The 14,571-nt window shown below is 41.4% G+C and overlaps 1 protein-coding gene across 1 annotated transcript; it reads left to right on the top strand.

Moving 5' to 3' along the window:
* The first annotated feature begins 4,186 nt into the window (after positions 1–4,186).
* Positions 4,187–10,776, top strand: cnga2b (cyclic nucleotide gated channel subunit alpha 2b). The gene is made up of 6 exons (XM_085469863.1): positions 4,187–4,287; positions 4,403–4,513; positions 4,977–5,153; positions 5,639–5,746; positions 5,860–5,966; positions 9,280–10,776. Exons 1-6 carry the CDS (start codon positions 4,187–4,189, stop codon positions 10,731–10,733), a joined length of 2,058 nt encoding a protein of 685 aa, XP_085325989.1. The 3' UTR covers positions 10,734–10,776.
* Positions 10,777–14,571: the final 3,795 nt, after the last annotated feature.

The following is a 14,571-nucleotide window of genomic DNA, read 5'->3' as shown; positions in this document are numbered from 1 at the left end:
TTTCTGACCACAAGTTCATCTTTTAAGCTCTTCCACTTTTCTTTAAAAAATGAAATTTACTATTTTGTTTTCACTTTACAACATTATTTAGCCTGGCTAAATTAACCAGCCCAGAACACAGATTATCTTTGGGGGTTCTTTTAATCTGAATGATAAAGTAAGTGCTCAGAAGAAAATAAAAAAGGTTGTAAAAATAAAGAAATAAAATTGTTACAGACAGTTCTTATCCAGTAACAGCTTTGTGCAGTGGTAACCCACTGCTACTGCAGGTTATTTCCCCAACTTTATCAGCATCTGGAACTCAAGGACGTCTAGCGTCATTTTGTGTGTGATATAAACCCATACATAAATAAAACAAACTTAGCAGTGCAAAAATAACTGTAGTGGCTTCTCCTGCTAAGATACAGAGCCAAGATTAAACAGTTAACAAGGTACATTTCCCTCTTACCCATAGAGATAGTATAATACAAGTGTGAACTCAAATACATACAGTGCATTAATTCAGCAGAAAACGGAATATAGATCCCTCTGAGATGAACGGCGAAGTTGGTTGCAGCCACTCCTGGTGCCTTAACGGTTGCACACTTTGCATTCAAAACAGATCACGCAGCGAAAAAAAAGGCATTGCACACCCACATAAAACCAATGCAAGCTAGCACTCCCGTCTCTGTAGATCCCCATGATCCCTTGCGCTCTCAGGGGTACCCCAAAAGAAACAGCGCCATCCAGTGGCATGTCCCATAATATCGAACTTCCACCTGGCTACAATACAAACAAAGTGGATGCTTTGGTTACTTGTAGATCAAAATAAACATTATGTTGTAATTATATAGCACTAATTCGGGGACTTTATATTGTAAGATAAAGTCTCTACAATATTAGAAGCAAACCTCACACACCTACCTCGCACATCTACACAACCCACTATCAGCAACAGACATTATGTCTCTAAGATTTTTAGGACAGATTGCAATAAATTCAGTTTTGTGGAGATTTTAAAGCATGAATTTAGAGGTCGTCCTGGCTTCAATGCCTATAAGACATGCCTGTAGTTTACCTAACTGACTTCATGGAAAAATAAAGCTGGGTATCATCTGCATAGCAACAAAGATGTAAGATGTCATATTCAGTTTCTTGTTAAACACAAATACCTGCATGTCTGAAAGCTAACATGTCTAACCTTTAAGCAGTTGGACTACAGCAGCAGAAGACCACACAAGGTGCCACTCCTTTCAGCAAAGAACACAAAAACTAAGCCATAATTCTCATCGGCTCACCAAAACTGGAAAATAGAACGATTGGAAAAATGTCGCCTGGTCTCATGAGTCTGGATTTCTGCTGCACCATTCAGAAGGTATAATCAGAATTTGGTGTAATCAGTATGAAAGTATGGATTATACCAACAATTTTTTACTTGACACACTTTGGGGCCCTTAGTGCCATCTGAGCATCATTTAAATGCACTGTTGGTAACCATGTCTGTGTCTTTTACATGGGTAATATATCAGTTTATCTGAATAAAGTGACGTATTAAGTATAATTAGTGATGCTGGATTCATCATGCAAGAAATGCATCATCTTGGCTCAACATCTTGAAGGGTATGAACAAACAGTGGTTGGTATGGTTACAAGTAACCATAGAAGAGGATACATACAAGTCTAAAAACACTTTAACATTTAATATGTTTAAACTGATGTTAAACATGACTTTTTTAAGCATTCTCCGAGTACTTTCAGTGTATTAGATCTTTTGTTTTGTGAATGATTGATCCCAAAATGTACTCAGGAGGAAGTTCTTTGTTTCCAAGCGCCTCTTACATCAGATACCTGTTGTTGTTTTTTTACTGCTTCTCCTTCCTCTTATCTGAGCTTCTGTTAATGTTACTACCTTTATGCTTTATGTTCTTCCTCTTTTTCACCATAAAATCCCCCACCTGTTTTTTTATTTGTTTTTTTTTTTAAAAAACCTCTGTAAAAGAAAAAAACAAAGCACTTACAGTTTCTGCTTTTACTCGTCTCTTCACAGTCCATCAACAATCTCGTTGCCCAACAGAGATAGTAATGGCAGATTGAAGTTTACTGTTCACTGGGCTGAATCTTATTCAGATGGAAAGTCCTCTGGGCTTCACTCCCACTAAGTTTTTGAGGATCTGATTAAAGCGGAAACTGCCAGGCTCTGTCGGAAAGCTGCATGATTATGAAGAAGTCTCGTGTGGTCCCCATCGCCTGGGTTTTCAAGCTCCATTTGCAGTGGAGAGTGGTGGCTGTGGTGAAAGTTTAGACTCCTAAACATCGCTGCTCTTGATACTTTTTGTCAACTAGAGAAGATTAAGCAAAATATTTCAAGTCAAACTCTCAGGATCAAACTGTCAATAATCATAAATATCCCACAGATCCTAATGTTCCCATCCTAGATCATAAAGAAAAGAGGCTAAGTTCGTGTTTTACCTTATATCTAAGGTACATCCTGGCTCCCCACCTCTCACTCTATAGTAGCTGGGATAGGCCCCAACCCCCCACGACCCTGATAAGGATAAGCAGAAGTGAATAAATGGATGGATAAAGTTTCACAGTAAGTCTACAAATATAAGTGTACAGCCCAAAAATCATATGTTAGTACAAAGGTACTGTGAGCAAAATATACTTAATTCCTCACATTTATTATATGCAATGTAATGAGATAGTTCATAGTAGGAATCAGCGCAGAAGCAGCAGCATATGCTTGACTACATTCATGTTTCTGTTTCTGCTAATCTTCCTTTTTTGTACTGCACACCTCTTTGAGCCAAACCGACTACTGTTAAAATGACCCATCTGCTCAGACATGAATGAGCTTAAGAAAAGTTATCATTGTGTTTATGAGAGGGCTCACAAGCGAACAAGGGTTATGATATGTCATTAAGCCGATATGTTACAAATGCTGATGAGCTGTCAAGCAAATATAAAAAATGTCAGACTAAGAAATGCTGAGAATATGAATCAGGCAGACTACATATATAAAGAAAATCAAATAAATCAGGTGAACTGGCTGCATTCTTTTGTTCTGTTTCTCACGATTCTCCTGAGTAATAAAAGTTAAAAGGAACAAGGTTTTCCTAGAATACTCTTCAGTCTGATGCTGACATCAAGGCTCTCAACTACTTGAAAGATTTCCACACCCTCCATCTCCCACCCCTACCTGCTTCCTCGGCACTCAGCCCATCTGAGGATGAGGTGGACCACGTGCTCACGCATGTGAGGAGAGCGCTCTTCGAGAGGAGGCTCACAACCGAGAATGGTGCAAGAGCAGGACTTGCATCCGGCGTGGGCACAAAGGATGGATTGGCTGGTGAAGACCAGCTCTTTTTTTTTTTTGGACTAATTCAAGGAAACCAGAGGTAGGCTGATATGTTTAAGCTGAGGCCAGTTTGGCATATACTTTATTATGATGCTAGTAATCTACATTTGCTGTGAAGCACTGTGGAAAAAAGTTGTGTTGCGTAACATATTCAATAAGCGGAATTAATAATTATTTGCAAAAGTAGAGGGAAAAAAGTCTCATCTCCACATTAGTAAAGTTACAGAGTGTGGACTGGCAGGCAGCTGGATGACTTTAGGGGTGAATTATCACTCTTTGTGGCCTCAGCAGCCATCGTGCTGTTATGTCATGCCACACTTTGCGCTCTCTCAGCAGCCTGGTTTCCTAAGCGATGTGGTTCCTGAGGGAAAGCAGCTGACTGGTTCACTGAGCCGCAGAGCTCCAGGATGGCTTTGTGTGTGTGTGTGTTTTCATTAATGACCCACCAATTAGTCACACAATGGTAACAGTCATCTAAGCACCTCATCATCTGTCTGTGCTGCAGGGAGAACAGCAGCCTTAATGTGACTTTTTGGGCTTTAACTGAACTTTGACTGTGTATCTAAAGTGCTGCTGCGTCCATAAAACTGAGCTTTTTATTTCTCATGAGTCGTCACAGCAACCACCTGCTGTATGATGGGCTAGGTTAGGGACTATCTACCACAGTCCCAGTTGTCCCCCACCGCCCCAGTCCCCTGACTATTATCTGAGACATGCACCATAAACACTTTTCTCTCCTGCCACAGTGTAACTGAAGCAGGAGAGCATGTCCAACACTCCACAATATGGATTAAATGGCTGTAAGTGGGTCTTTAATATTAGTGTTTGTCCGTACTGTCAGATCTAAAGATGACGGGCCAGCTGGCAGAGAGAGATCGGTCTCCCCACAATCTGTCAGTGAAGACCAGCTTGGAGGAGGAAATCGAGAGAGCAGAGAGCATTCTCAGCAGGTAACAAGAGCTTCCTCATGTTCATTATGTTTTTCTCAGAGGTTTCGTTCAGAGACACAAAACAGAGGCTCTCGTAATGGCTTAAAGAAGCCGGGCTGTCACTTTTTCCTACTAGGGTCCCATCGATCTGTGATGACACATCCTCGGAGCTGCAAAGAGTCGCTGCTCTCGACCCTCATGGAGGCAGTTCAAGAAATTCTTTTCAAAGGACCGGAGCCATCTCAAGGTAAACCTGTGATGACTCAGCTGTGGCACGTCAGTATGGTATGGCAATTTCAAATGGACTGATTCAAGGAGCTGAAAGATTATTGTGTAGCTCTTATTACATATTAAATAACTTTTTTGTGGCAAAGGTCTGGCTTTGTAGAAATGGCTATAGAAGAGCTTTTTGTCTTTTTTCATGAAGGTCGTCGACTGCTACAAAATTCATTACATTTGTCCAGTGAAAATCCTTTGACCTCTGATGGGTTGCAGGAATTTAGAGTCCCTTTTTTCATTCAGACTTTTCAAGATTTTCCAGTCCTACAGATAGAAAAGGAAAGACAAAGTGAGGTCTCAAATCATGTGCTCTAATTTGCAGCTCTGTGATGGTTTCGCACATTAACTGTGTTTGAACTGATGCATTTTGACATGATTTTAAGTTATAAAGCTGCCTAAAGATGCGGTGTTGTGTTCCTTTTGTGTGTCAGACTGGTGAGCCTGGTGGTGAGACTGCGGGAATGGGCACACAGGAGTCTTTTGGAGGAGGAGGAGAGGCCAGACTCTTTCCTGGAACGCTTTCGTGGCCCTGAGCTGAGAACGGCCCCCAGTCGCATCAGCAACACACAACTGGATGCTAATGGCAACAATGCCAAAGGGATCTTTAGGTATGCCCGGCTACCACCCTGAACCTTTACTATGTACACCTTCATGTACATGCATAAGGAGTACAGAGTTACACTTGTACAAATCACGACGGGACCTTCTGCTTCATGGCTAAAATAAATCCTTGAAAGGTCTTATTAAGTTGTAGAGACACCCAGAGTTACAGACAGTGTTTATTCCGCTCAGTGCTGAGGCTGTAATTTATGTTGTCCTTGCTGAAATATAGGTTTACTGCAAGGTGCTATGTAAGGAAAAGAAGATAGCTCAACTGAGCTTTAAATATTTTACATTTAGTAGAACGTCACAATATTTTAAAATGACCCGAAAGATGTCACATTTACAAAAAAAGTAGCTGTCTCATATGGCTGTTAACAAATAATTATATAGCTATTGTGTTGTGATGCATTATATTGCTGTTTTTCTCTCTGTTGTTGTGCACTAACAGTTTTTGCTGAGTGTCATAATCACAGTCTCCTTTTGCTTACAGGAAAAAGTGGGATCTGTTTGTGGTGTCTCCCTCCGATGACGTATACTACCGCTGGTTATTTGTTATTGCCTTGGCGGTGCTCTACAATTGGTTCCTTGTTGTCGCGAGGTAATAACATTACAGTATGTGCGTCAGTGGGGCCCTGCAGCCTCCAGAGGGTGTACAGTGTAGTGTTCACTTCTTAGACTAGAGCACTAAATCCTTTTTTAATGCATTTCCAGGGCATGCTTTGACGAACTACAAGTGAGCAACTACATCTGCTGGCTGGTGCTGGACTACCTCTCTGATGCTCTATACATAACAGACACCTGTGTTCGACTCCGGACAGGTAAGCCACCTAAAAATGCAGCTTCTGGCCTTCTTAAATTTTAGATTACTCTGATGACATAGTTTCCTCTCTGCTGAATGAGTCAGTGTTTTGCGTTCATTTTATATTTTCTCAGCTTTCTAATTCAAACCTCGCTGCTTCCTTTTCAAATCAAATCAAATCAAATCAAATCAAATCAAATCACTTTTATTGTCACATCACATGTGCAGGTACATTGGTACAGCACATGTGAGTGAAATTCTTGTGTGCGAGCTTCACAAGCAACAGAGTTGTGCAAAATACAATAATGTAAACAAGCAAAATACAAGAATGGCTACATCTGAAACTAATAAATATATGTACAATATATAATAGTATATGCATTTCTGGATGTGTATACTAAATATTTTTCTACGTGTGTGTGTGTGTGTGTGTGTGTGTGTGTGTGTGTGTGTGTGTGTGTGTGTGTGTGTGTACACATATTTTACAAATTAAATAGAGTAAACAATAAATAAAATATATAAAAATATACAGAGTTGAGACATGTGCAAAACAGTGGCATTACTGTACAGTATGGAGTGCATAATGTTAAAGTTCCAGTAGTGAAGCTGAGGTGTCTATGAAGTGTTCAGCAGTCTGATGGCCTGATGGAAAAAGCTGTCTCTCAGTCTGCTGGTACGGGACCGGATGCTGCAGAACCTCCTTCCTGATGGAAGTAGTCTGAACAGTTTATGGCTGGGGTGACTGGAGTCCTTGATGATCCTCCCCGCTTTCCTCAGGCACCGCTTCCTGTAGAGGTCCTGGAGGGAGGGAAGCTCACCTCTAATTATCCGTTCAGAGCACCGCACTACTTGCTGGAGAGCTTTGCAGTTGTAGGCGGTGCTGTTGCCATACCAGGTGGTGATGCATCCAGTGAGGATGCTCTCAATGGCACAGTGATAGAAGGTCCTGAGGATGCGGGGGCTCATGCCGAATCTTTTCAGTCTCCTGAGAAAGAAGAGGCGCTGCTGCGCCTTCTTCACTGTTTTGTTTGTGTGTACTGACCACGTAAGATCCTCAGCCAGATGTACACCAAGGAACCGGAAGCTGCTCACTCTCTCCACAGCAGCGCCGTTGATGGTGATGGGGGTGTGTACTTCTTTGCACCTCCGGAAGTCCACTATCAACTCCTTTGTCTTTGCGACGTTGAGGGTGAGATGGTTGTCTTGACACCAGTGGGTCAGGGTGCTGACCTCCTCCCTGTAAGCCGTCTCATCACCATTGGTGATAAGACCCACCACTGTAGTGTCGTCCGCAAACTTCACAATGATGTTGGAGCTGTTAGTGGCTGTGCAGTCGTAGGTGTAGAGTGAGTATAGGAGAGGGCTCAGTACACACCCCTGTGGAGCACCAGTGTTCAGTGTGATGAGGTGATGCTGCCCAGTCTGACCACTTGGCGTCTGTCAGACAGGAAGCTAAGGATCCAGCTGCAGAGGGAGCTACTCAGTCCTAGATCCTGCAGTTTCCTGTCCAGCTTCGAGGGAACGATGGTATTGAATGCTGAGCTGTAATCTACAAACAGCATTCTCACATACGTGTCTCTCTTCTCCAGGTGTGACAGGGCAGTGTGTAGTGTCAGGGCTATGGCATCATCAGTGGACCTGTTCTGGACCTGTTATTTACACATCAAATGCAAACTAACTTTACATTTTAGTTACAACATCCACTAAATAACAATATCACCATGTAGATGACCCTATGCTAAAATTGGCTTGTGAACACATCAGGGATGCATGATGAAATAAAACCATTAATGTGTGTGAAAATGTGTGTGTGTCTCCAGCACACACACAGCACCATGTACTGTTAAATTCCATTATTTTAGTGCCAAAAACTGATTGTCTGTCAAAAAGTGATTTACAGTGTTTACAGGTGTTTTTGTTTTTTTATATGTAAAGTCTACACCTATATTGGTAAATAGACTTTAATGAACAAGATTTAGAAAGAGGTTATAAAATGTAAAAAGTACCCGACTTTCAAGTATCTTTATGACTCTGGTTTATTGTACCTACATTATAAGCAGTCTAGTTTACAAAATTACTGATATACTTGTTGTAATGTCTGCTGCCCTCTTGGGCAGATCACCTTAAAAAAAGACATTTTTAATGTCAACAAGTTTTTTTAACTGGATATATAAAGTAATTTTGCCAAAAAGCGAGTGTGGCGTCTAACTTGTAACAGGAATGCTGATTAATGTTTGCTCTAGATGGCTTGATATGAGGCATGCATTTGACACATATTTCACATATTATAGGCCAACAAATTATTTACAGCAGTTTAAATACAGGCAATCACTTTTTTGCATGACATGTTGTCCACCAGCGCTTGAAGCGTGCTAAATGCTTCACTTAATGAGTTTTGACACAAGTCAAACAAGTCTAGCAAACATAGAGGTCCCAGGTGTTTCCAATGGTAGCCCTAGTTAGCTGTAAGCAGAGATCATTCTCTAACTTCTGATGTGGAAGCAGGCCTGAAATGTGGCAGAAGCCAACTGAGTTCATAAAAAAACAATAACGGTTACCCCTGGTCATGGTCCAAGAGAGAAAGAGTTAACCTAGTCACTAGCTTTATCTGCTTCTTGGTACTTTACATGGAGCACATGTAGAGGAAGAATGTTGCATGCTAATTTATAGCTAATGCTAGCTTGGTTAGCAAGGTGCATCAATAGACTCTGTCCTGTGCACTGATATCATTTTATTTGTGAAGAGGGGGGGAAAAAAACAATATCAGAGCATCTTGAATGGGCTTTAATTATTTTTAACTGTGCAGAAAGCCATATCATTACTTCAGTGATATGAATATTTTTAGAGCTAGCCTCCTGTGGCCTTTGGAGGAAAATGCCGTTTGAGGCAATTAAAGCCCTTTCACATAGGAAGCAGCATGAGCTGCACTGGTATGATCACGAGAATGTATGTCACACTACACTACAAAGTATGTGGCACGTACAGTATTCCCTGGGTGCTTCCAGTTGTGCTGGGGTTTGCCTGATACAGTAAGAAACTGTTTTGGTGCAGTGTAGTAAAGAATGTGTCTGAGAGCACAATGTAGCACAACCCATGCCACTTCCTATGTGAAAGGGCCTTTAGGCATTAGCTTCAGACCCAGAGATTGCCACTTGGATTTATCAAATTATGCAGCTCAAAAAAACCGAACAATGTGCTTAAAGACTCTAAAATTAAAGCTGAGAGGATCTAATCTACCAGTTTAACTGTTAAATAAAAACTTGATTTGAGCCGCCCTCTACTTTTTTTCAGCCACCACCAAGCTAAACATGAGTTTTATTTATTTTTCTCAGGGTTCCTGGAGCAAGGTTTGCTGGTGAAGGACCACGCCAAGCTAAGAGACAGCTACATCCGTACATTACAGTTTAAGCTTGACTTGCTGTCCATCCTGCCCACTGACCTGGGGTACATCTCCACAGGCATCCATACACCACAGCTCAGGTTTAACCGTCTGCTGCGCTTCCCACGCATGTTTGAATTCTTTGACCGCACAGAGACACGCACCAACTACCCCAACATCTTTCGCATCTGCAATTTGGTTCTTTACATCCTGGTCATCATTCACTGGAATGCCTGCATCTTCTATGCTATATCTAAGTCTTTGGGATTTGGCTCAGATACGTGGGTGTTCCCAAACATCTCTAAACCCGGGTATTCCACCTTGACTCAGAGTTATGTCTACTGTCTCTACTGGTCGACTCTTACCCTTACCACCATTGGAGAGATGCCTCCCCCTGTGCGAGATGAAGAGTACGTGTTTGTGGTCTTTGACTTTCTTGTTGGGGTATTAATCTTTGCTACAATTGTGGGAAATGTTGGCTCTATGATTGCCAACATGAATGCCACCCGTGCCGAATTTCAAGCTCGTATTGATGCCATCAAACACTACATGCACTTCCGCAAAGTCAGCAGAGAACTGGAGACACGTGTCATCAAATGGTTTGACTACCTCTGGACCAACAAGAAAGCAGTAGATGAGCAGGAAGTGCTAAAGAATTTGCCAAACAAGCTGCGGGCTGAGATTGCTATTAATGTCCACCTGGAGACCCTGAAGAAAGTACGGATTTTTCAAGACTGTGAGGCAGGACTGCTGGTGGAGCTTGTGCTTAAACTACGCCCTCAGGTCTTCAGTCCAGGCGACTACATCTGCAGAAAGGGCGACATTGGTAAGGAGATGTATATCATTAAAGAAGGGAAGCTGGCTGTGGTGGCTGATGATGGGGTCACACAGTACGCTCTCCTCACCGCTGGTAGCTGCTTCGGTGAAATCAGCATTTTGAATATCAAAGGTAGTAAAATGGGAAATCGTCGGACAGCCAACATCCGCAGCTTAGGTTACTCTGACCTCTTCTGCCTCTCTAAGGACGACCTGATGGAGGCAGTGACTGAGTATCCAGATGCTAAGACCGTGCTAGAGGAAAGGGGCCGGGAGATTCTGATGAAAGAGGGTCTTCTGGATGAGAATGCTCAGAGTGGCGGGCTACAGAAAGAGGACACAGAGGAGAAGGTGGAACGGTTGGAGTCCTCTTTGGACACCCTTCAGACTCGGTTTGCCCGGCTACTCAGTGAATACACACACACTCAGCAAAGGCTAAAGCAGCGTGTCACTCTGCTGGAGCATTTCCTCAATCAAACAGACTGCTGTGCAGAGGCAAATGTGAATGACATGGATGAAGGTGCAGGGACAGTCACTGAAAATGACTCTGGGTTTGTTGCCCATACAGATGGATCACCAATAAGACTTTAGATCAATACCTAACGGAATAGGAATGACTCTTTAAGACTATAAGAAACCCATACGATGCATTTTCTCTGCTTTTACTTGTATTATGTGAAGGTTTTATCAGTTTAGCAATTGCAAAGACAAGTTTGCATGTTAATAAACATAAGAAGAAAATTTACAACACTGCTATGACCATGCATTCTTTGAGTTCATAAACCAGTGACACTGAGATAAAGTTTTAAAGTTACTTCCTGAATCAAACCAAAACAAAAGATGGAATACATGAGAATATATTTTAAACTGTAAATTAAAGATGTATTTAAATGCTACCAAAATAAAGGGAGTGATTCTACACTAAACACCTGAGACCTGCTCCAGTTTACAGTTTCTAGTTCACCTGTAAACATCTTGTTTTTGCTTGCATCAGCAGGAGACTCAGTTCTCTCCATGTCCTGTATATTGCGCTCTGGGTGTGCACACATCGTCTCTTACCACTCCTTGAGGGGAAGGGGTCCACAGAGAAATGGTTTGCGGTGTTCAACTGCACAGGGATCTTTTTGTGCGTGTCCTTATTTTGCAGGTTAGACTTACTTGGGCTCTTGAGGGACATCTATGGAACGATCCTATTTCTTGCATTTTAAGCAAAGTGACTTAAAATGGGCTAAGTGAATAACTGCTCAACTGAGTTATTATTAATCTCTGGTTCTCCTCCACAGCGACCTGTCTCCCTCCCCTCAACCCCAACAGGTTGTGGCAGATGGCCTGAGCCTGGTTCTGCCAGAGGCTTCTTCCTGTTAATAGGGAGTTTTTCTTCCAACTGTCGCCAAAGTGTTTTCTCACAGGGGGTCGTCTCATTGTTCAGGTTTTCTCTGTATTCTTGTAAGGCCTTACCTTCCATTATAAAGCACCTTGAGGCAACTACTGTTTTGATCTGGCGCTATATAAATAAAACTGAATTGAATTGAAACTGTAACAATAACGTCTTCTACTGGGAAACTTTTGGTGCCGTTATTCCAAATCAGTGTTGTATAAAACCACTGAATAGCCATTATAAGTGGTTACTAACCCATACATACACATTGTAAATATTAATGCTGTGATATTTACTTGGTAACAATCGAATACCGGCCAGTATTGCCAATATCAGTACTGATAACGATACCTTTAAAACATACACACAGCTTGTGTAGGGGAGAGTATCATAATTTGGGTTAAAATACACTAGGAGTCAACAACATTGTAAAAAGGCAATATTTGCAAGCTTACTAGGTATTTACTGGCAGAGATTCTATGTGCACTTCTTTGCAGGACCAAAAAATGTCTACGCAATTCTGTGCCTATTAGCAATATGAATGGGACTGATAACAACAAATACTCGCCATTCTGTAGTCTGATAACATCTAAATCCAGCATCCAGCCACCATGCAAGGCGAGGAAACAAGATGATCCATTACAGCAGGACCCAAAGGATCCACTGCCAGAATCCTAATGTCTGACACGACAGTACAACCCAGTGTCCTTGATCCTGTAGTTCAAAGCTGTTTTGGTGGCAACAAAGGGCACCTAAAGTATTTTATGCATGTATGGATTAGTGCATGTCTAACTTGTTATTGACCTTAAATTATTTATTTATTTATTTTTACAAAGTTTACTCACTGTCAACTTTCCCCAAAGTCTTACCTTCAAATAAACAATCTGCTACCACTATATGAAATAACTTACTCCCAGTTATTTCATGCAAAGTTACTCACTGCGGGGGGAGACTGGGGATTTTCCAGCTATTCAGCCTCTGCATTCCAGGATACAGCTCAACCGCATGAACACTGTAGATAAGCTCTACTGGAACAATGCCTCCGGATCAGATCTGGCTACAGTAAAGAGGCAAGGCATAATAGCCCATATCCCTTGCAGACCCTGAAGGAGTTGGTGGTATCAGGTACCATGACTAAATCTCAAGTTACTTTCCATGGACAACATGAATAAATACGGTTTCTCTCTGATAAGAAACAAATGACATGTAAACCACTCAAACCTTGAAACCAAACTTAAAAATAAATGAAAGGCTTATTCTGGGTACATACACAGGCCACTTTGTTAGGTACACCTGTTCAACTACTCATAAATGCATATAAATGATCAGAAAAACAGCACCACAGCAAATCAGTGTATTTAGACATGAGGAAGAAGGCAATTTAAGTGACTTTGCATGTGGTTGGTTGTCGGTGCTCGACAGGCTGGCCTGAGTATTTAAAAAAACTGATCTGCTGGGTTTTCCCGCACAGCAATCTCTAAGGATTACAGAGGATGATCTCAAAAAGAAAAAATACCCAGTGAGCGGCAGTTCTCTGGGAGAAAAGGTCTAGTTGATCCCAGTGATCAGAGGAGAGGGGTCAGGTTGCTTCAAGATGACAGGAAGACAACATTAACTCAAAAAACCACTGGTTACAACTGAGATATGCTGAAGAGCATCTCTTAATGCACAACATGCCAAACCTTGAAGCTGATGGGTATAGCAACAGAAGACAAAACATGGTGCAAGAACAGGAAACTAAGGCTGCAATTAAGACCAAAATTGGTCAAAAGATTGAAAAAAAAAAAACATTGCCTGCGCTGATGAATCTGCTTTTCTGCTGCGACATTCAGATAGCAGGGTCAGAATTTTGTGTCAGAAAGCTGCTGCTGGTGGTGTAAGGAGAAAAATATTTTCTTGGCACACTTTGGGCCTCATCATACTAACTGAGAATCATTTAAACACCACAGCCGACACCCAGCATTTTCATCTTCTGATAGCTCCATCTCACCAAACTCACATCTTCTTAGACTATTTTCTGAAACATGACAATGGGTTTACTGAATGCAAATGACCTCCACACTCACCACATCTCCAGACCAATAGATGTTGTAGAACTGGTTATTTGCATTATGGATGTGCAGCCGAAAAAGAAAGAAAGAAAGGGAGTCCACTCGAGTACTAGCAAAGTGTACCTAATAAAGTGAGTGTTTTATAGCCTTAAGAGGAGAATGGATTAGCTAGATTTGACTGAAAAGTTTAGTTTGGAGACTTTAATACTCTGCTTGTTTTGATCCCAATAAATATTATAATTTAAATGTGTTGAAATTGTGGTAACTGATCAGACATCAAAACTACAATAATGTTGAAATTCAGTTGGCCTGTGCTCCATTTAATTTTTTGATAGAAAAATAGGAGCAAAAGTGAGCATGAGAGCCACTTGTATCAATCTTGTATCACTGGTTCCCAGTGCTCAATTCCAGGTAGAAACATGTATTCTGGCACTTCTTTAGCATAATTTTGCATGATTCAAAATTTAAAAATTCTTTATTTTAGACCTGATCTTTAGCAGTCTCTAAGTTCCAGTCTAAAAAAAGGCCTTTTAGCTCATCCCTTTAAGGCAACGGTCTCAAAAATATCACTTTCTTCTGATTGGTCAGCTTCCAGACACAACCCCACTCCATCAGAATCCAATAAAAATATAGAGTTGGAAATGAGTTAAATGGAAATAGGTCTACTTTAACACACTCAGCAGCTGTTTGCCATATTAAATGAACAAAAATATGCCATTTGCGCTGTAACTTGCTGTCCATCCCCTGAAGTTGTCTCACTTAACAGGTGCACTATTTGCTATGTGTACAAGACAACTGGTGCCACCTGTCAAGTTAGCCTGGTGAGACTACAATGAAGAAAAGGACCAATAAGAACGATCTCTGATCCATCTCTGTGTACATCTGTTTACAGCGCCTGTTTCTAAAAGCAGTTAGTATTGTCAAAGATTAAAAACAGAACCCCCCCCCCCCCCCAAAAAAAACAAAACAAAACAAAAAACAAACCACCCCACACTTCAAA

Source organism: Copadichromis virginalis, linkage group LG10 (assembly GCF_057382275.1).
Source record: "Copadichromis virginalis isolate Kocher_CV1m ecotype Utaka linkage group LG10, C_Virginalis_male_GT1.1, whole genome shotgun sequence".
Lineage (NCBI taxonomy): Eukaryota > Metazoa > Chordata > Actinopteri > Cichliformes > Cichlidae > Copadichromis > Copadichromis virginalis.
Note: the sequence above shows the minus strand (reverse complement) of the source record. Positions and strands in the feature narration are given on the sequence as shown.

Bases quoted from the DNA above. Each gene is read 5' to 3' on its own strand.
- cnga2b (XM_085469863.1), top strand. From the start codon at position 4,187: ATGACGGGCCAGCTGGCAGAGAGAGATCGGTCTCCCCACAATCTGTCA. The intron at 4,514-4,976 runs GTAAACCTGTGA...TTTGTGTGTCAG, and splicing joins AGGACCGGAGCCATCTCAAG to ACTGGTGAGCCTGGTGGTGA. The intron at 5,747-5,859 runs GTAATAACATTA...ATGCATTTCCAG, and splicing joins TGGTTCCTTGTTGTCGCGAG to GGCATGCTTTGACGAACTAC.